This window comes from Hemitrygon akajei, chromosome 32 (assembly GCF_048418815.1).
Source record: "Hemitrygon akajei chromosome 32, sHemAka1.3, whole genome shotgun sequence".
NCBI classification, from domain to species: domain Eukaryota; kingdom Metazoa; phylum Chordata; class Chondrichthyes; order Myliobatiformes; family Dasyatidae; genus Hemitrygon; species Hemitrygon akajei.
Genome location: NC_133155.1, coordinates 9161111 through 9184378, shown reverse-complemented (window position 1 = coordinate 9184378; position 23268 = coordinate 9161111). Strand labels below are relative to the sequence as shown.

At 39.6% G+C, this 23268-nt stretch overlaps 2 protein-coding genes across 2 annotated transcripts in view; one reads left to right on the top strand and one right to left on the bottom strand.

Annotated features, from left to right (window-relative positions):
* The window catches only part of LOC140719592 (KICSTOR complex protein SZT2-like), a 59981-nt gene that overhangs the window by 14041 nt on the left and 22672 nt on the right, over positions 1-23268 (top strand). The window contains exons 3-10 of the mRNA XM_073034295.1: positions 1973-2173; positions 2702-2808; positions 8470-8605; positions 9630-9986; positions 10533-10758; positions 13568-13695; positions 15017-15278; positions 16233-16407. Of these exons, the coding sequence (XP_072890396.1) occupies positions 1973-2173; positions 2702-2808; positions 8470-8605; positions 9630-9986; positions 10533-10758; positions 13568-13695; positions 15017-15278; positions 16233-16407 (1592 nt within the window). The remainder of the gene's footprint in view (positions 1-1972; positions 2174-2701; positions 2809-8469; positions 8606-9629; positions 9987-10532; positions 10759-13567; positions 13696-15016; positions 15279-16232; positions 16408-23268) is intronic.
* Positions 1-23268, bottom strand: part of LOC140719658 (uncharacterized) — a 50370-nt gene that overhangs the window by 24514 nt on the left and 2588 nt on the right. The gene's annotated exons all lie outside the window — the stretch shown is intronic.

Below are 23268 nucleotides of genomic sequence, written 5' to 3'. Positions count from 1 at the left end.
ATGCACCCATAGCGATATCATGTTAGGTGGTTCCACTTGTGCTTGAGGCACGCACCCTTGCTTCATCACCTGCTTGTTACCCTAAAGTTACAAGTAATGTAAGGACAAACAAGAGAAAATCTGCAGATGCTGGAAATCCAAGCAACACGCAAAAAATGCTGGAGGAACTCAGCAGGCCAGGCAGCATCTATGGAAAAGAGTACAACCGATGTTTCAGTCCGTGACCCTTCAACAGGACTGGAGAAAAAACAAGAGTCAGAGTAAGAAGGTGGGGGGAGGGGAGAAGTACTGCAAGGTGATAGGTGAAACATGGAGGGGATGAGTGAAGTAAGGAGCTGGCAAGTAACTAGAGGCTGGTGATGACCTGATGAAAGGAAATAAGATAATCAGAAATGTAGATAGTGTGGGAAGCCAGAATCTGTTTGTCAGGGTAGAAATGCTAGAGGGGCAAAGCAAAACTTTAAGGAGATCTATAAGGCAAGTTTCTCCATGCGGCGTGGTACGTCTGTAATGTGCTGCTAGGAGTAGTGGTGTCATAGCAGTCTTTAGGGGGCACATGAAGAAAAGGAATGGATGGATGTGGGCATGTGCAGGCAGATGGAGTTAGTTTAGGTTGGCATAATAGTTGACACAGACATTGTGAGACAAAGTGCTGTACTGTCCTATGTTCCAAGGACAAAGCAGCTTACTTGATTGGTAGCCTAGCAAATGTTACTACTGCACTCTGCAGTTGGACTCTGCATAGAGTTTAATAACAGAACATTTCCTTGCTGGAATTCCCTGTGCCTAAGCCAGGGAATCTGCTTGTTTGACCTGGTACAGAATCTGCAAACCTGTTCATATGACTGGAGCTACTGCAGCAGAGAGGAAGTAAGACAAGAACGATATAATGTTACTTTGTTTTTAAAATTATTTGTTTATAATAGTATTTTAATGATTTAAAAGTTTCTCTGACTTTATTTGAAAGCTTGTATTGTTTATATTTCAAATTTATTTTTAATATTTATAACTTTTTTGGAGCCTCAGGAGCCATCAGAAAATCTAATTTTTTTGTCTTTGCAGCATAGTAGGAGACCATATAATCTATGAAGTCTGAGTAAGCCCTTCAGTCACACCCTCCTCCTAACCCATTTCTCCCTCATGTGCCATTAATCCCAGTCTGATTCTTCTATCACTCAACTACATCTGGGATAATGTACAGTCGTTTGTTCATTACGTGCTGTGTCATATGACATGAGCAATCATGATGTTTCCATGACTGTTGATGTTCTTGACAATATTTTCTACACAAGTGTTTTGCCATTGTCTCCTTCTGGGCAGTGTCTTTACAAGGTGGGTGACCCCAACCATTATCGATATTCTTCAGAGATAATCTGCCTGGCATCAGTAGTCGATTAACCAGGACTTGTTATATGCACCAGCTGCTCATATGACCATAATTTCCAGTTCCTATGGCTTCACATGACCCTGATCAGGGGGGTGGGGGGTGCTAAGCAGGTGCTGCTGCTCACCCAAGGGTTACCTGCAGATATATCTTTGGACTTTCAGAGGAAATCAAATCATGCAAGGCACAGAAAGAACATGCAAATTCTATGCAGACAGAACCAAAGGTTAGCGTTGAAGCCAGGTCTCTGGACCTGTGAGGTACAGCATTACAGATGCATTGCTCATAATGACAAAGCCTACAACATGTTTTGCGATGCATCAAAGCTTTTTTTCCTGCTTTGTAGTTTGGGTTTGTTTTGAGAAGTCCATGTCACCAATGGCGTTACACAGAGTCCTGATGCAACTCTGCTCCACACCAGTCAGGTCCAAGAGACTTCACTGCCCATTGTCTCCTCCTCGTAGACTATTTACAAATAGGACGCTATGTGTCTGTATGATGCTGTTTTGTATGATCCCAAGATCTGTTTAAAGCTTGAGTTCTATTGTATATTTGGAGGATTATCATCTGTTGTGCCTTTTCTCTCAGGGGAAGATGATGGAAGTGCAAAGGAAACCACTTCTTTGCCCAATGAGATTCTCTTGAGTCTTTTTCATAATTGTTTGCAAGAGACCCTCAGTGACCGGGAATTGCCTTTGGCTGACTCTGATCATGCAACTTTTATGCAGCAAATTATGCAGCGGGATCGAAATGGGCATTCCATTCCCTTCACTCTACCACCTGTAAAAGGTAAAATAATGCAGATAGTTTTCACTTGCTTGTATCAACCTTTGGTCTTAATAAGCTACAAGACTTAATGGTTTTTTTTCCATATTAGTTCAGGATCTATGTACAACATAGAACAGCTATAGAACAGTCCTTTTGACCTACAATGTTGTGCCAAGACAATTAAATGAGTAATCCTCAACTAGACCAATCCTCTCTGTTTACACAATGCCCATATCCTCAGATTCATGTGCTTACCTAAATATCTCTTAAATGCCTCAATCTTTCTGCCTCTACCACCACCCAGGTGTTTCAAAGAGAGATTGTCCTTCTTTGCTCTGTGGCTCATCACATTTTAGCACATGAGGAGCTAGTTTAAGGAAAAGGTTTCTGCTTCTATTAAAATTTCTGTCAATCCCAACTAAAAACAAATGAAGCTTCTGTCATTTGAGTTCTATGTTTTCAGGACATTGCAATATCTTTATAAATCTAGTTCAATCAGAATAAAATGCTTGCAGCATGTTTAATTGTTATATCCTGTTTCTTCACTAGAAGAACCACTGAAAGTGTTCAAAAAATTGGCGAGGCAAGACACTATGATGTCATTGCATGCCCTGGGGAATAACAGAGAGGTCATGGGTTCAACCAGCACGTTACAGGTGAGTTTGGGAAGTCTGTAGCAGTATATTGTGGTGTGACATGCACTGGACCACTAAACTCATCCAAAATCTTTTTAATATCCCTTGGGAATCCCACTCAAATGAGAGTCCTGGTTAACAAAGATTCAAAGTACATTCATTATCAAAGTATGTACAGTCGGTCCTCCTTATCCGCGGGGGATTGGTTCCGAGACCCCCCCCCCGTGGATACCAAAAATCGTGGATGCTCAAGTCCCTTATTTAACCTGTCTCAGTGCGGTGGTCTTTAGGACCTGGCGGTGCAGCTCTGAATCCGCTTAACTAAGAAAAACGTTTGACTAACTGACGCTAAATAATACCGGATGTACCTGTTCTGACTTCAAATCCGAATTAAAGACAGACTCAGGAATGGAACTCGTTCATAACCCGGGGACTGCCTGTACTTTTAAGTCATTTCTAGATTACTTATAATACCTAATACGATGTAAATGCTGTGTAAATAGTTGTTATACTGTATTGTTTAGGGAATAATGACAAGAAAAAATAGTTTGTACATGCTCAAATAACGAGTGCTGGAGAGAGAACTAACGGGTTTTCCCGATCCGTGGTTGATGGAATCCGCGGATAAGGAGGGCCGACTGTATGTAATATACAACCCTGCGACTTATCTTCCCGCAGACAGCTATAAAAACAAAGAAAGAAAACCGTGGAACCCATTCAAAGAAAACATCAAACCTCCAACACAAAAAACAAGCAAAAACATAGGATGTTAAGCACCAAATCACAAATCGTTGCACCATTCCAGATATATTCATTTCAACTCAGTTCAGTTCAATCTAGCTCTATGTTTCAGGTCACAGAGCCTGTCCACCCTAATCAAAATCACACAAAATAGCAACAAAAAGGGGCTGACCAGAAACCAGAAACATTTTTAACGTGGACTATGGAATAAAGCCCACAACCCATAAGCCACAGTGAAATTACAGTACTTCAAGATTTTGTTAGTGTTGAGAATTTAGAGTTTCTGCCAATTCCAAAGAGGGTAGCATTAAAATGTTTCAAATTTAACAAACTTTCTTCTAACTATGTAGCAGATAAAAACGATGAAAGAAATTGATATTTGAAGATGGTAAATTGCTTGGGCTAAGGCTAGGTTATTACACATTGCTTCCACCAGCAGCAAACTGGATAAATATCACATTCTTGGCACTTAATTTAAGGCTCGCATGTGATAGGTATCACTATGACTATGTCATATGATATGATATATGATTACATCATATGTGATATGACTGTGTTTCAACTACTAACAAATTATTGTTTAGTTACAAGTTGTTTCCAATGATAATCTTATGTATTTGATTAATTTGTTTATAACTGAATTAAGTTTGAGAGTAGCTTTACATTTTGTCCTATTCATTTGTGATTAATTTGGACTCTGAGCTAATATTTAATGCAGTAAAGGGTTGTGTGCAGTGAACTTAGTCACTCGTGATAATGCTCAGTACAAGTGAAGAATGGATTCTCCCATGTGATCATATCCCTGGATTTAACTTGTAACTTCAATTCGTTGCCAATAGTAATAAAATATTTTATTTATATAGCATTACTAAATTTAGGTTATATTTTATTATGATTACATATTTCTGCCTGCAGGAGTTGTGCAATTGTTTTAATAGTACTAATTCAAGCCTGTTCCCTTGTGATACAACATCTTAGCACAATTCATTCCCTATACTTAGAGTATATGGACACATTATATTGAAATAGTAATTTTACAGTTTGAAAGGAGCGCTTGCTTGAGATTGTGTTTCATCCTTGCATTATTAAGTATAATTATAGTGATGTCAAGGATCAGTCAGTGGGAATATCTGATGATTTATTACCTGTTTGAAGAATATAAAAATTAACATAATATTTACTGTTAGGAGAAGTATGTTGAATAAGGAAGTCCTGTTGGAGAGATGTAATTGAAGATTATCTTCTCAAGAGAAATTACGAATCGACAATAATTGCTGGTCTTACACCAGAAGACACAGGAGGAAAACTAGGCTACTCAGCCAATGGAGACTGCTTTATTATTTATTATCTCCCTCAATCCTATTCTGCCTTCTCCCCTTAATGTTTGATGCCCCGACTAATCAAAAACTTATCAACCTCTACTTTAAATATACTCCACAGCTGCCTGTGGCAATCAATTCCACACATTTGCTACCCTCTGGCTAAAGGAATTCCTCGTCACCTTTGTTCTAAATGGACGTCTCGCTATTCCGAGGCTGTGCCCCCTAGTCCTAGATTCACCACTGTAAGAAACATCCTCTCCACATCCATTCTATGAAGACCTTTTAATATTCAGTAGGTTTCAATGAGATTCCCCCTCATTGTTGTTATCTCCAGCGGGTACAGGCCCAAAGCCATTAAAAGCTCCGTATTCGTTCACCTTTTCATTCCAGGAACCATTCTTGTATAGTAAACCTCCTCTGGGCCCTCTCAGTGCCAGCAAATCTTTTCTTGGATATGAAGCCCAAAATTTCTCATAATACTCTTAAGTGTTGCCTGACCAATGCCTTATAAAGTTTCAGCATTACATCCTTGCTCTTATGTTATAGTCAAAGTTTAAAGTAAATTTATTATCAAAGTACATGGTGTATATGTCACCATACACAACTCTAAGATTCCTTTTTCAAAGGTACAATTTAACGTGAGAGAAAGGTATACAATATACATCCTGAAATGCTATTTCTTTGCAACCATCCACGAAAACAGAGGAGTGCCCCAAAGAATGATCACTGTAAATACAAGAAACACAATAGAATCAATGTAAAACCCACACCCATCAGGGTAGATAACAACCAGTGTGGGGAAAAGGAAACAAACTCTGCAAAATACAAAAAGAAAGAGAAAAGAAGATAATAATAATTAATAAATACACAATAAATATCAAGAATATGAGATGACAAGTCCTTGAAAGTGTGTCCATAGGTTTAGGGAACATTTCAATGATTGGGCAAGTGAAGTTGAGTGAAGTTATCCCTTCTGGTTGAAGAGCCTAGTGGTTGAGGGGGTAATAACTGTTTCTGAACCTGGTGGTGTGGGTCCTGAGATTCCTGCACCACCTTCCTGATGGTAACAGCAAGAAGAAAGCATGGCCTGGATGGTGATGATTCAAGCTGCTTTCCAGTAACAGTTCTCCATGTACATGTGCTCAGTGGTGAAAAGGGCTTTACCTCTGATGGATTGGGCCGTATCCACTACTTTGTTTGTAGCTTTTCCGTATATGGGCAATAGTATTTCCATACCAGGCCGAGATGCAATCAGTGTATACTCTGCACTGTGCATCTATGGAAGCTTGTCAAAGTTTTAGATGACATGCTGAATCTTCTCAAGCTTCTAATAAAGTAGAGGCGCTGCCTTGCTTTCTTTGTAAAGGCACTTGAGTACTGGACCCAGGACAGATCTTCTGAAAGGATAACATCAAGGAATTTAAAGCTGCTGACCCTCTCCACTTCTAATTCCCCTAATGAGGACTGTCGCATCGACCTCCAGTTTTGTCCTCCTGTAATGATCTCCTTGGTCTAGCTAACATTGAGGGAGGGCCAGCTTTTCAACGTCCCTCCTATATGCTGATAAGTCACTATCTTTGAATTGACCAATAACAATGGTATCATCAGCAAACTTAAGTATAGCACTGGAGTTGTACTTAATCTCAGAGTCAAGTATAAAGTGAGTAGAATGGGGGTTAAGCATGCGGTCCTGTGGTGCAGGAAGATTGTGGGTCTGCAAGTGAAGAAATCTAGGATTGTGTTGCACAAGGAGGGTATTGAAGCCTAGGTCTTTAAGCTTATTGATTAGTTTTGAGGGGATAATAATATTGAATGCTGAGTTGTAATCAATTAGGAGCATCCTGATGTATGTACCCTCGCTTTCCAGATGTTCCAGGATTGAGTGAAATCGTATTTGCCATTTGTTGTGCCAGTAGACAAATTGGGATGGATCCAAGTTGCTTATCTGGCAGGAGTTAATATGTTTTATCAGCAACCTCTCAAAGCACTTCATCGTAGTGATTGTATGTTCTACTGGATAATAGTCACTGAGGCAGGTTACCACATTCTTCTTAGGCACTAGTAGAATTGAAACCTGTTTGAAGCAAGAGGGTATCTCAGACTGCCACAGCGAGAGGTTAAAGATACCGGTGAACACTCCCAGCCAATTGATCATCAGCACAAATGTACTCGGGCGGGTGACCTGTCTGGGCTGGATGCTTTCTCTGGGTTTGCCCTTCTAAAGGATGCTGTCACGTTGGCCTCAGAGACTGAAATCACGGGCAGCGGAGGCAGTGGGAGTGTGAAGGTGCCTCAATGTTTTTTGATGGTTAAAGTGAGCATAAATGGCATTGAGCTCATTCTGGGAGTGAAGCTTTTTTAACCCAAGTCCCTTTGCACCTCTGATTTTTGAATTTCTCCCTGTTTAGGAAGTAGTATACATCTTTATTCCTTCTACCAAATTGCACAAACATACACTTCTACACAACATTCCATCTGCCACTTATTTGCCCATTCTACGAATCTGCCCAACTCCTTCTGCAGACTCCCTTCTTCCTCAGCACTACCCGTTCCTCTTCCTATCCTTGTATTGTGTGTAAACGTGGCCATTAAGCCATCAATTTCATCATGATATATAACAAGAAAAGCGGTTCCAATAACGAGCCCTGCAGACCATCAGTAGTCAGTGGCAGCCAGCCAGAGTGGGCCTCCTTTATTCTCGCAGGGAGCCAATCTTGTATGCATCTTTCCTGCAATACCATGTGCTCTTACCTTGTTAACCATCCTGGATTGTCGTGTGGCCGCAGAATATGCTGCTGTCCCCCTAGTTGTCGAAGCCCCTATCACTATCGCTTTGCCACTAGCTTAGCTGCTTCTGAACTGCCCTGTTAGGTTGCCCCAGGAGTATCTAAAGGGGTATATTTATTTGCTGAGTGGAATGGGCATTGGGAAACCCTGCACTGACTATGTACTCCCCTTATTTCTCTTGGTGCTCACCTGTCTACTATCTGGAGCCTGCACTCTGGGTGACCACATCTGTAAATGTCTTATTTATGAGGTTTTCAGCCTCCTGGATGGTCTTGAGGTCATCCAGCTCCAGTTCCTTGACCTTGTCAGTCAGGAGCCGATGTACTCATCAGGGAGTCAGTTAGGTGACTTGAAATCCCACATCTCACAGGAGGAGCTGAACTACTATTCTGCCTGCACTGGTTATACCTGTAATTTCTTAATCTTAAGATTAAGCCTATACCTGTCCTTGCCCAAGCTTGTTGAGCCAAAGCCTGACCACTCTAACATTGGCCCACTCCTACAATGGCTACTCTGCTTAAACCTCATTTCTTTTTATTGTCCCCTGCCGTGTTCCTAAAAGGATTGTGGTAATTGTCACCCACCAGAAAGTTCTAAAAGGCTCCTGAATCTTTTTAAGCTCTGCGCAGCTTTACCAGTGAATGACCTTTTGTGATTATTGTAGCTCGCTGAAAAGTTCCAAAAGTCTTACTAATGGCTATACTTCCTGATAATGAGCAAAATATGTGGCAGTTCTTGTAATAAAGTGCATTTTCAGAAAGCTTATTCCAGAATGAAATATTTGAAATTTTTACTTAATGCTTTGCATTAAAAATATACTTCTCTTGATTAGAGTGTTGGGAATGCTGATATGACTGAGGACAATGTAGTTTCAGTTGAAAATGAGACCATTCCTCAGTGGAGATGTTACACCAGATTTGTGAATGCACAACAGATCCTACTCATCTTTTTGCCAGCCACCTTTTCTGGTAAGTTTTATCAAAGTATCTTTATTTTTTGGCACAAGTGTTGCTTGAAGAGGCAAGTTAACTTCCTCTTTCTTGTTAGAATTCATTTCTTGCGTTCCGTTCCGTCAGTTATACATAATGGCTTTCAAAGCTGTAGTTCCTTTGTGGTGTGTTAGAAGGTTCATTGTAAGCTGATAGTGTGATTATTCATTTGCTTTTTGTTTCCAACTATTAGATTTTTATCTTAAAGAATGTGAATGTTATCTGTTGAAAGTGTTCATTATAAATATCCTGTTCCCTAAGTGAAAAGCAAATTTAAGAAGGCGAAATATTGTCATAGAATGTGGGAGCATGTGAATTTACTGCTCTGTGGCAAGGAGGTAAGATGTCCCATGAGAGGCCACCCTAGGAACTGCACAAAATAACTTGTGTAAAGTTTAAGATACAACTTTTATTTAAAAGTCCTGTCTATAAAAACCTGAATTAACTGCAGCTGATGGAAGCTTTTTGTTTGGATTTGCCTGGAGCCGAACATAATGTCATGCTGCAGGTGGATCTTTAACTAGAGGCACTGAGCTCTATCTGAAGTGGTTTGTTACCATTCTTTGTCAGCATCTTGTAGCACAGTTGCCAGAGATGAACACAGCAGACTGGTTCCTTCATGTCAGGCATCATGCCCAGACATTCTCAGGACTTTTCCCTGAGTTTTAGTAAGCAGGGCGGACGTATTCGTCTGGAAACTATGATGGCAAAGTGAATCAAAACAATAATTTAAGAAGACCAGATATAAAGAAAATATTTCTGATGCTGAATTTGCTCAAAATGAAAATTGTAAAGATCAAACGACTTGAAAATGAAATTCAGTCAGTTTGGTCATAAGCACAATTGTTGGGCTTTTCCTGGCATAAATACCTCTATTAACACTGAAGTTGAAAATAATATTTATTATATTAATCATTAACTAGTGACGGAATAAGGGAGTTAATATTTTTTGTGACTTTTTTTAAAAATGTGTATTCTTTCTGTGCTCTCTTTTTCTATGAAGATATGCAACAACTGATGGCCCCTGAGATTGATGAGAGTACAAAGAGTGCTGGTGTAGGAAATGAAGAACTGCTACAAGTTGAAATGAGGGAGTCCTCTTTGAGTGAGCACTTGAAAGGATTTAGTGCCTCCTTGGCAATAAAAAAGCCTGAAGTGGGCCGTTTTGGTGGACTTGATAGTGAAGCTGACCAAATAGCAATGAGTATTTCAAAGAATAATAGTGTCAAGATAGACTCTATATCCCCAGGACAAGAAAACCAGTCCACTCAGCCTCCATCACTCCCTTCTCTGATTCCGGCAACAGGGAATGAAATGTCATTATTTGATTCAGAGAAGGAGAAAGTACAACCTGATACAGGTAAGGGTTGCTCTCTGCAATGATCGCTGCTTTGTTTTCTTAGAAGTGGTGTTATGACTTTTCCTCTTGGTCTGAAAGCTGTTATTTTAAGTTTAAATTGAATATTTTTGAGACTTGAGCTCTGAGATTCTTGGCCACTTTCTGCAGCAGTACTGAGTGAATAGTACATCTTGGAAGTGCCATCAATCGTTTGGGTGACATAATACACAGCTGGACCACAAAAGATCTCAATAAATCAGGAGCGTTGCCATTCACCCTGCCAATTCATAGTCCTCCGTTTTAATTTGGGGGGAAAAAAGCAGATTATCTAGTTTTTATCACATGGTTGGGAATTTGTACAAAAAACAGTGACCCTTTTTTCTAGATTTTAACAATATCTCCCTTCAAAGTACTTTGAAATGTACTTTCAATGTTGCTACATAAATACAAATTTACTTTTTTTTTCTTGCACTTATTCTAATACGCTCTGCCAGCTAGTCAGTATTTTTTTGTCTTTTTGTGTTGCTTAATGTATTCCACACCACCGTCCTCCATCGCCTTCCTCAGATACTGACTCTGCATCTTCAGAAACAATAAAGGAACGAGTGGAGTTCAGTTTGCCTCCAAAGAAAGACTTTCACATCACATTTAGTAGACAGTCCTCGCGGGTTGACGCCAACGATCCAGACCGCCTTCGATGCCCGATCTACGTGTACAACTGCTCACTGGATTCATTGAAAGAGCAACTTGTGAATTCTTGCATAGAGCGGCCAAACCGGGACATTTATATCAGGTGGGGATATTTTTTTTCTTTCTGGCCAGAATGAATCATGTAAGTACATGCGGATCTGAGTGTATCATGGGAGCAACAGCTTGACATTTCCACTAATCTGATTTTTGAGTATGTTCTCTGGTGCAGGTTGTAAGACCATAAAACATGGGAGCAGATATTAGGCCATTCAGCCCATCAAGTGCTTTGCCAATCCATCATAGTTGATTTATTATCCCACTCAACCCCATTCTTCTTTCTAATGCCCTTTCTAATCAAGAACCTATCAACCTCCACTTGACATGTACCCAATAACTTGGCCTCCACAGCTATCTGTGGCAATAAATTCCACAGGTTCACCACCCTCTGGCTAAAGAAATTCCTCCTCGTCTCTGTTCTAAATGGACGTCCTTCTGTTCTGAGGCTGTGCCTTCTGGAAGCAGCTGACACTAACTTAGTGAAACCATGGCCAATTGTCATTTCTGAGTTTCAATTCTTAATAAATAAACAAAAGCACAACTGCTTTAGCAAATAAAGGACACAATTATAGGCCAGTTAGTCTGACATCAGTAGTTGGGAAGATGTTGGAGTCACATTCATTTCAAGAAGACTAGAATATGAGAACAGCAATGTAATGTTCAAGCTTTATAAAGCACTGGTGAGGCCTCACTTGGAGTATTGTGAGCAGTTTTGGGCTCCTTATCCAAGAAAACATGTGCTGACGTTGGAGAAGGTTCAAAAGAGGTTCACAAAAGTGATTCCAAGATTGAATGGCCTGTCAATCTTATGAAGAGTGCTTAAGGGCTCTGGTCCTGTATTCACTGGAATTCAGAAGAATGAGGGGTGACCTAATTGAAACCTATTGAATGGTGAAAGGCCTCAATAGAGTGGATATGGAGTGGATGTGTCCTATGGTGGGAGAGTCTAAGATCAGAGGACACAGCCTCAGAAGAGAGGGGCATCCTTTTAGATTGGAGGTGAGGAGAAATTTCTTTAGTGGGGATTCTGTGGAATTTGTTGCCACAGGCAGCTGTGGAGGCCAAGTCATTGGGTATATTTCAATCAGAGGTTGATAAATTCTTGATTAGTCAGGGCATGAAGGGATACGGGGAGGAGTCAGGAGATTGGGGCTGAGAGGGAAAATGGATCAGCCATGCTGAAGAGGTGGAGCAGACTCGATGGGCCAAATGGCCTAATTCTGCTCCAATATCTTATGATCTTAACATCTACCAAGAACTTCTGTGATAGGAGACATGAGACTGTAGATGCTGGAATCTGAAGGAAAAAGCAAACTGCTGTTGAAACAGCACCCAGCTGCTGAGCAACATCAGCAGAAGGATACACATTTTCATCCAGTTCCCTCCAGCTGCTGTGATGGATTGAAAGTGACTTACACTGAGGCATGTTTGTGACTTGATTGGTTTTGGCACTGTTTTTATTGCACCCATATTATTGTTGCAATTAGAAGAAATAAGTAGTTTGTATGCAGTCTGTATAGGTAGATGTTAGATACATTATTGATCCCAAAGGAAATTACAGTGTCACAGCAGCATTACAAAGTTCATAGATATACAAATGTACAAATATTAGAAGATGTAAATATTAGAAAATGTAAAGGATGGGAAGATGTTTGAATATTTATAGATACCTGTGGGCTCAATTGTGTTCTGATCAGGGTTAATTATTTCTAATACAGTAAATAGAGCCCTTGCAACCTCTGGTATTGAGATTATATGAACTGATCATCTTAATTAGTTATGTGGTCATGTCTGAGGAAATTTAATGAGCAGAAAATGGTATTTTAGTAGCAGAGTGAAATTTAATGATAGGCTAAAAAAGTCCAAATGAAAGCCAGAATTCTTGTTTCATTGGAGCACATTTAGCCACAGGGGATTTGATGTGCCGGAGTCAATGCCAGCCTCCAGGCTTTGAAAATCTCATTTATGATGATAATTGGATGCAATGAGGGCCTTATGACAGATGATTAGGTTTAGAAGCTATCTTTCCTCCATGAGTTTCTTGGGGTGCAAGAAATTGCTGAGTAAAAAGAAGGCAAAGACGTCAACAATGACAATCTCCCAGTGGAGTCAGTCCTTTCCCCCCCCCACCCCAACCTCTTTATCCCTCCCTCCCCCAACAGTAATGAGCCCAGCAAGGTCACATGACCCCCTTACATATAACAGGATGTTTTACAACTCTCAGGCAATCATCAAATTTCTTTTATTATAGAATGGAAATAAAACATTCCTTGCTTTGAGTTTTGGCACGTTTTATGAACACAACAAAATGTTTTATAAGCTGCATTAAGAAGTTAATGTGTATCATGCGACTCTAAAGTATTAAACCCAATAACTTGTCTTATCCTGATGTCTTAATGTTCTCAAATTCTTTTAAATCAGTTTTTGTTCCAGAAATGTTTCAATAGTAGCTCCTTTTTTTTCTTGTTGATGACTTAAATCTACACAATCTTTCATGGGATATGACAGCATCGTTTTAGTCCCGACTTTGCTAAATATGTTTATTTCTGTACACAGCACTGCAAGACCTGCTTAATTAAGATCCCAAAAGAGTATTATAGAATAATTAATCCAACAAATAAAAATGAGGACAATACAGTGGCTGTCCTAATGAGAGAGCAAACCTATCTTTTCAGCCATTAGAACCATACAGGTCAGACAGCATCTGTCAAGAGAGAAACATTTAAGTCAATGACCTTTCATTAGAAATGGTTTATTATATTGCTTTGATCATATGCCCAGCATTAAATCCACATCTTATTGGACAGATATATACAGTTTTTAATTGCTAACAATTGTTTTAACATTGGTTTAAGGTCGTTGTCACAGGAGAAGTCAACAGGCTCATCGTTAACAGATCCAGTATTCCAATTCCACAGGAACAAAGAGCTCTCCAACTATTGCAACTTATTGCAAGAGCACTATCATCAATGTTATGTAAAAGGTAAAATCAATCACTATGGTTTCTGAAAGAGGAATTATTCCCTAATAATCCCATAATTCACATCAATATTTGATGTGCTGAGTAGCCTATTTCTTTAATATTGCTCCTGTAATGAATATTGGCAGCCATCACCGATCAACATATCCAGTGGATTCTTGAAAGTTTTCTAGATTTGTGATTAGGTGCCTGGTTACTTTAGAAATATGGCAAAATCCCTCCCCCTTCCCACCCATTACTCCTCATTAAAAGTGTTACTGTTTCTGTTACTATTTATATAAAAGTCATTGCTGGCTGCTTCTGAAAAATTAAACACTGTAAGTTGATTGAGATATTGCAAATGTTATCCAAACTTGATGGATAATATTCCTGTTTTGTGCCCAACTTCAAAAAAATTTATTCTCAATAGATTTAATTTTAGAGAAAGAAAATGCATCAAAGCAGCAGTTAAAAGTGGTTTGGACAATTAATATCCTCTCTTATTTTAGTTAACTACTGTTTTAAACATTGCTGAATGCACTTAATGAAATCATTTGTCAGATAGAAAAATGCAAAAAACAATTAATTTTCCATTATGCTTCCTCTCATTGAAATTATAAATAAACTTAATTTGCTCTTGGCATTCCCTCTATTTACTACTTTAATGATGGCCAACAAGCTACTTCATCATTGAGAGATTTAAAGCAGAACTACACATCTATTATCCAAACAGCATAACTTCATTGAATAACAGTTTTATAAGAAAGCACAGCCAGTGAATACGTAGGCAGTTTTGAGTAAAACAATTAGCTGAGAAAAATTTCTAATGGTAATGTAACATTTTGCACGTCAATAAAATTAGATATTTAGAAGTAAATATTGGCAATGGTGAAGACGTATGGAATTTACTTCAATGAACATGTGGGATTAAGTTATTTTCTCATTTAGAACTATTTTTAAATTATCTCTGGTTTGAATTTTTCCATCCTTTATGGTGTATTTAATTCCATGCTTTGTTGGAAAAAAACAATCTCATCATTGGTTTCAAGTATGTCTATAGTTTGCCCCTTCCCAGCTCTATATTCTGTCTATTTGTCCAACACAGTACATGCTTTATGTACTATGGATTCACACGGAGTTGTTGAGTAATGATAAGAAAGCTGATGGAATTTAAATTGTGATATAACTGTTACAGGATTAATTGTTTAAAAGAAGAGAAAGAGATCCATTCACAAAATTGAGGTTTACTCTTTAATGTACATTGTATTTCCCTTTAGCCTGCATGAAATTCTTTGCTTTGAAAATACCTTCATCATTAAGGTGTATTTTCTTTTTTGTCTTAAAGCTGTATTTAGGAGTTTACAACAATCCTATTACATCAGCTCTCAGGATCTACTTACGGCTACAGATTATTGTGAGGAGCTGCTGCAGGAAATTGATATCACCACTTTTCTGCAGACACTCTGCGGACACATCCGAGCATTCCGTGAAAGTCATGACATGCAGCTTTGGAGAGATCATGAATCTATCCCTACAAAGTTTGTGATTGGAAGAAATAATGTTGAGGATGAGAGGGTGCAGAGGGGCGTTCTAGCTTCCACGTCAAGGTAAGATGTTTTGTGCTATCACCTGGCCTTGTATTTTAAGTTCAATCCATAATACCATCAAGGTATTATTACTTATGGATAGGATTATACATATGTATTCCACATCACAAGTAGTAACGACAGATTTGTAATATCATGTTCTTTTATCATCATACCATTTGCATTTTAACCAGTAATGCAACAAAATAATTTGTCTTCATTCATTATATCCAAGCCATCTTACTGTTTTTTTCTTATTTGAGTTCTGGTGTTTCAAGGTAGTTATTGATCTAGCATTTCAATGACTTATTGATAAAGCAACAATTGAAAATTTTCATCCAATATTAAGAAAATGATAATGTCATTGGAGTTTTATTTTGATCTTGATTAATCAAGAGGTCCCGAAAGCTTTAGTTATGACCAAGACTTATAAAAGAGAATTTGTGATTTTCTTAGAACAAGAAACATTTACACAACATCTTGTATTTACTGTATATTTGTTACACTGCTCTGTCCAGTAGGCATCAGTTTAACATCACTTTTAAAAAAAAACAGAGTAACTTGCAGAAGGAAAATCCAAAATCTTTATCCAAAGAAAAGGTAACTATATGTGAAAGGAAAATGTTAAATGCACAGAGAAACAGGAAGAATGGGATTTAATGGTTTCCTTTCAGAACAATTGGAGCTCTAGTTGGCTGCATCTCCTTTCTTAGTGGTATCAAACAATATAGTTTTGGAAGTTCCCGAGCAAGGTCAATGAAATTGCCATTGGAAGTGGTATGAGGTGAGGGGGAAGATTTTAAAGTCAGTATATACTACCATTACCTCTCTGCTAATATTGGAAATTACCTATATACTTAGTTCTGACTACAATTGTATCTAAACTCTGTCGAGAAACATCAAAGCAGAAGTGATCATAATATTGTTAAATTACATTTCCTTGGGTCACTTGATTGTTTTCTGTTTTTCTATCAGCATAGAAACAGAAGATCTTGGTGAACAGGATTTGAGGAGTGTACAGTCCAATGCTGCATCTCCTTCTCCACGAGAGGAAGTAAAAATGAAGAAGGTCCACTCAGAATTCTCCCTCTCCCTTCTTCAATCCAGCCAGCCGTGTGAGGTCTACCCCAACTTGCACAAAATCATCCAGGTAATCCATTGAGAGTTAACAGCAACTTCAATAGTTTTAAAAGGCATGGGTATGAAGAAATGTGGGGGTCAGGGCAACCAGTCTTAAGGACAAGGAGACCGTAAGAGAATTTTGATGATAAAAGAAAGGAGGATGGTAGTATGATTAAAGAAATGCATACTGTATGTCATGGCTAAGACATGAGATCATAAATGAAAGCGTGAATAGGCTATTCAGCTTTTCACGACCACTCCTCCATTCATCAAGTTCATGTCTGATCTTTTACCTTGGTGCCAGTTTCCTGTTTGGTTCTCTTAATAGCTAAAAATATAGGATGTCCCTACGTAATGAACAGGTTCCATTTTCACATACATCCATAAATCAATTTTGTCTGTAAATCAAGATGCAGAAAAATCACTTGATGTGGTAACTGTATCTCCATAGTCTTGTAATGAATAGCATCAGAAGCTAATAAAGCTGATAAGAAAGGACAATTACTAAAAGTGGACAGAGGGGAAGTCTTATCTATTTCTTATATATAGTGGATTTTGGTTAATTGGGACACATCAGGACCAATGCATTTTGGCCCAATCAAACAGCTGCCCCAATTAGCCAAAGTTTCAAGGAAATAGTTAAAAAGATAGTAGTTTTCCGTTGTGTCTGATGATGACAGGAGACCTGTGCACGAGAGTCTTAAAGTCGAAAAGCTTTAAAGTTCCACTCTGTCGACCTCAGAAATCCAATTCAAGTGGTACAAATAAGTGCCACAAAGTGGGATCTTCCTTGGTACCAGTGAATGACCATGATGTCTTCTGTGCCTTGTCATGTCCTTTGCTCTTCACGAAGCATTGCAGAACTGCCTTCCTGGCCATTGGATCTCACTGTAGATCTCAGCTGTCCAGTTAACCAGAGCTGACTTTGCATGCTAAGACAGGCGTGTTCCTATCTCATTGGCGTATGAGACCCACTGGCTACCCTTACCTGGTGTAGCCTTCCTGTCAAAGTGGTGTCCTGGGTTGTGGCTGCTGTTGAATGCAAACAGCTGCTTGGAGCCACAGGTGAGAGCTGAGTATCCAGTGTGGACCAAAGGTGAGTGAGCTGCCCTGGAACTGTGCAGCTTTTTATAAAAAGTTATAAAAAAGACAAACTACTATTTAACTGAGTAACAAATTATGTAGTTAAATGAAATACAGAACAAGTTAGAACACTATCAATACTGTGACAGTATTATAAAACTGCGTATTAGTTCCTAATAGATAGATAATTTATCAATCCCAAAGGAGATTACAGTGTCACAGTAACATTACAAATGTACAGATATACAAATACAAGAGAGGTAAAAAAGAATTAAAAAATAAGTTGCCTCAAATAGTCTAAGAGGATATCGTCACTTCTTCGTCTATAGGTTGACTCATTATAGAGCCTCATGGCCAAAGGTAAGAATGACCTCATGCAGCACTCTCTGGAGCGGTGCGGTTGTCTTAGTCTATTACTAGAAGTGTCCCTCTGTTCAGCTAAGGTGGCATGCGGAGGGTGAGAAATATTGTCTAGAATTGCCAGGACTTTCTGTAGAGTCCTTTGTTCTATCACAGCCTCCACAGTCGATAATAGTTATTGACAAAGGAATTCGTCCAAAAGTACCCTGCAGTGTTGTTCTGTTTGACTGTAAATGAACAAAATCAGTGCAGACACCTAGTGCAGATAATGGACTGGCTTTATATAATGTTTTTAACAATTGCATCCGCCAAATCATTTTCATTGCAACATTCAAAATGATTGTAAATACCTTCAAATTCTTTGTCATTCCTAACTTGTTGAAGTAGGGAAATTGTTTTATTTTCACTCTCAACCATTTCTGGCATCTCCAAGCCTGAATGTTTGAAACTGCAGTGAGTAGAACAGTTCTGGATTGTCTTGCTGCTTATTTCTTGCCAACTATCAGTGACAAAAATCACTGGTTTTTGAACACAAACACATGTGAATGGTGCTATTTAAAAGCTTTTTGCTCTAAGCACAGTGTAGTGTCTAACGGCCGCATACAAGTGCACACCACTGTCGCTAGTTAGAAACTGTTCAGCAACAGAGTCCTGTCCCAATTAAGTGGCATCGTGTCCCAAATAAATATAACCATATAACAATTACAGCACAGAAACAGGCCATCTCGGCTCTTCTAGTCCATGCCGAACGCTTACTCTCACCTAGTCCCACCTACCTGCACTCAGCCCATAACTCTCCATTCCTTTCCTGTCCATATACCTATCCAATTTTTTTTTTTAATGACAAAATCGAACCTGCCTCTGCCACATTTACTGGAAGCTCGTTCCACACAGCTACCACTCTCTGAGTAAAGAAGTTCTCCCTCGTGTTACCCCTAAACTTTCGCCCCTTAACTCTCAACTCATGTCCTCTTGTTTGAATCTCCCCTACTCTCAATGGAAAAAGCCTATCTGTGTCAACTCTGTCTATCCCCCTCATAATTTTAAATACCTCTATCAAGTCCCCCCCTCAATCTTCTACGCTCCAAAGAATAAAGACCTAACTTGTTGAACCTTTCTCTGTAACTTAGATGCTGAAACCCAGGTAACATTCTCGTAAATCTCCTCTGTACTCTCTCTATTTTGTTATTTAAATGAAGGGAATCCTGGCAATTTTCTCACTTAGTATTTGTTCTTTAAGATATGTGCCAAATGACTGTCCCAATTAACCAATGGCCCAATTAACTGGAATCCACTGCACTGTAAAATACTTAATAATATTAAGTTAGTAAGAATTGATTGGGGAAAAGCACTGACAGGGATGACGGTAGAGCAGCAATGGCTGGAATTTCAGGAAGCAATTCAGAAGGCACAGGATATATAGATCCCAAAGAAGAAGAAATATTTTAAAGACAAAATGACACAACCATGACTAAAACGAGAAGTCAAAGCCTACATAAAAGCCAAAACCAATGTAGCAAAATTTAGTGGGAAGCTAGAGGATTGGGAAGCTTTCAATACCAACAGAAGGCAACTAAAAAGTCATTAAGAAGGTAAAGATGGAATACAAATGTAATCTAGCAAAAATATTAAAAAGGATACCAGAAATTTCTTCAGATACATAAAGTGTAAAAGAGAGGAGAGAGTGGATATCAGACTGCTGGTAAACGATGCTGGTGAGGAAGTAATGGGGGACAAGGAAATGGCAGATGAACTAAATAGCTATTTTGTATCAGTCTTCACTGTGAAAGACAATAGCAGTATGGAACAAGTTCCAGGGGTCATAAAGTGTATGAAGTTACCACTACTAGGGAGAGGGTTCTTGGGAATCTGAAAGGCCTGAATGAAGGTAGATAAGCCGCCTGGACTAGATGATATACACCCCATGGTTTTGAAAGAGATGACTGACGAGATTGTGGAGGCATTAGTAATGATCCTTAAAGAATCACTAGATTCTGAAATGGTTCCAGAAGACTGGAAAATTGCAAATGTCACTGCACTCTTCAAGAAGGGAGAGAGACAGAAAAAAGGAAATTATAGGCCAGTTGTCTGACCTCAGTAGTTGGGAAGATGTTGGAATCGATTGTTAAGGATGTGGTTTTGGGGTACTTGGAGGCACATGATAATATAGGCTGTAGTTAGCATGGTTTCCTCAAGGGAAAATCTTGCCTGACTAATCTGTTGGAATTCTTTGAAGAAATAACAAGTAGGATAGACAAGGAGAATTGGCTGATGTTGTGTACTTGCATTTTCAGAAGGCCTTTGACAAGGTGCCACATATGAGGCTACTTAACAAGCTACGAGCCCATGGTATTACAGGGAAGATTCCAGCATGGATAAAGCAGTGGCTAACTCATAGGAGGCAACGAGTGCAATTAAAAGGAGCCTTTACTAGTTGGCTGCCAGTGACCAGTGGTGTTCCACACGAGTCTGTGTTGGGACCGATTCTTTTTTATGTTACATGTCAATGATTTGAATGCTGGAATTGATGGCTTTGTTGCAAAGTTTGCAGATGATGTGCAGGTAGGTGGAGGGGCAGGTAGTTTTGAGGAAGTAGAGAGGCTACAGAAGGACTGATACAGATTAGGAGACTGGGAAAAGAAATGGCAGATGGAATGCAGTGTCAGGAAACGTATGGTCATGCACTTTGGTAAAAGAAATGAAAGGGTTGACTGTTTTCTAAATGGAGAAAAAATACAAAAAACTGAGTAGCAAAGGGACTTGGGAGTTCTTGTGTAGGATTCCCTAAAGGTTAACTTGCAGGTTGTGTCTGTGTTGAGGAAGGCAAATGCAATGTTAGCATTCATTTCAAGAGGACTAGAATAGAGAAGAAAGGATGTAAAGTTAAGACTTAATAAAGCACTGGTGAGGCCTCACTTGAAGTATTGTGAGCTATTTTGAGCCCTTTAAAAAGGATGCGCTAAAACTGGAAAGGGTTCAAAGGAGGTTCAGGAAAATGATTCCAGGTTTGAATGACTTGTCATAGGAAGAGTGTTTGATCGCTCTGGGCCTGTATTCACTGGAATTCAGAAGAATAAGGAGTGACCTCATTGAAACCTATTGAATGGTGTAAGGCCTTGATAGAGTGGATGTGGAGAAGATACTTCCTGTGTTGGGGGAGTCTTAAGAGCAGAGGACATATGCTCAGAATAGAGGGGTGTCCTTTTAGAACGGAGATGAGGAATTTTTTTAGGCAGAAAGTAGTGAATCTGTGGAACTTGTTGCCACGGGCAGCTACAGAGGTCAAGTCTGTAAGTATATTTAAGACAGAGGTTGATAGTCTTGTATGGTCAGAGCATGAAGTGATATGGGGAGAAGGCAGGAGATTGGGGGTTAAGAGGAAAATTGGAATAGCCATGATGAATTGACAGAGTAGATTCGATGGGCCAAATGGCCTAATTCTGCTCCTATATTTATTCACTAATATATATGGTTGACCTTTAGGTGTTTGTAACCTCGGATCAGTCTGTATAGCAATCTCTTGATTGAGTTTATTCTGTGACTGAGCCTTCACAGGTATCTTACATAAGAACATAAGAGATAGGAGCAGGAGTAGGCCAATCGGCCCCTCAAGCCTGCTCCGCCATTCAACAAGATCATGGCTGATTCAATCTTAACTCTAGTTTTCACCGAATTCCACAAGGCAACAGTGCCAACCAACAGGGCACCATGCCGCCCATTTTATTTTATTATTCATCCCGCCCAAACCCATGTGATCACCTGGGGGAAAAAAACCAAGTTGCCAGTTGAGGAGAAAAATCTGGAAAATTCCTCTCCGACCCATCCAGGCTATCGAAAACTGGTCCAGGAGATCACATGGCTGATCTAAACCTAGCCTCAGGTCCACTTACCTGCTCGCTCACCGTATCCCCTAATGCCATTTTTATCCGGAAAATGTCTATCTCCGTTTTGAATTTATTGAGTGTAGTAGCTTCCACAGCTCTCTGGGGCAGTAAATTCCACAGCCCCACTACCCTCTGAGTGAAGAAATTTCTCCGCATCTCAGTCCTGGAACGGCATCCCCTTATTTTAAGATTATGCCCCCTAGTCCTAGTTTCACCCATCATCGGAAACATTCTCCCCGCATCCACCCGATCAAGCCCCTTCACAATCTTATATGTTTCAATAAGATCGCCTCTCATTCTTCGGAACTCCAATGAGTAGAGTCCCAATCTACTCAACCTCTCATCATACATCAACCCACCCATCCCCAGAATTAACCTAGTGAACCTTCTCTGCACTGCCTCGAGAGCCAGTATGTCCTTTCTTAAATATGGACACCAGAATTGCACGCAGTACTCCAGGTGTGGTCTCACCAAAACCCGGTACAACTGCAGTAAGACCTCCCTGTTCTTATACTCCATCCCCCTAGCAATAAAAGCCAGCATTCCATTGGCCTTCTTGACCACCTGCTGCACTTACATACTAACTTTTTGTGTTTCCTGCACCAGGACCCCCAGATCCCTTTGCACAGAAGCACTTTCCAGTTTCTCTCCATTTAGATAATAACTTGCTCTATTATTTTTCCTGCCAAAGTGCAAGACCTCACACTTGTCAGTATTATATTTCATCTGCCAAATGTCTGCCCAATCACTCAGCCTATCTATGTCCCCCTGCAGGGTTTCAATGTCCTCCGCACTCATTACACTCCCTCCCATCTTTGTGTCATCAGCAAACTTCGATACGTTACACTTAGTCCCTTTCTCCAAATCATTAATATAGATTGTAAAGAGTTGGGATCCCAACACCGACCCCTGCGGAACACCACTAGTCACCAACTGCCAGTCTGAGAATAAACCATTTATCCCAACTCTCTGTTTTCTGTTAGAAAGCCAATCCTCCACCCATGCCAGAATATTATCCCCAATCCCATGATTTTTTACTTTAAGTAATAATCTTTGGTGTGGCACCTTGTCAAATGCCTTTTGGAAGTCCAAATACACCACATCCACTGGTTCCCCTTTATCTACCCTATATGTTATGTCCTCAAAGAACTCCAACAAATTTGTCAAACATGACTTCCCTTTTGTAAAGCCATGCTGACTTTGTCCTATTAAGCTATGTTTATCCAAATGCCCTGATACTGTTTCCTTAATTATCGATTCCAACATTTTGCCAACCACAGACGTTAGGCTAACTGGCCTATAATTCCCAGCCTTCTGTCTACTGCCCTTTTTAAATAAAGGAGTTACATTAGCATTTTTCCAATCTGCCGGGACCATTGCCGAGTCCAGCGAGTTTTGAAAAATTATCACTAATGCATCCACAATCCCGACCGCCACTTCCCTTAGGACCCTAGGATGCAAGCCATCCGGTCCAGGGGATTTATCCACCTTCAATCCCATTAATTTATCAAGTACCATTTCCTTGGTGATTTGAATCGTAGTTAGCTTCTCTCCCCCTAGAG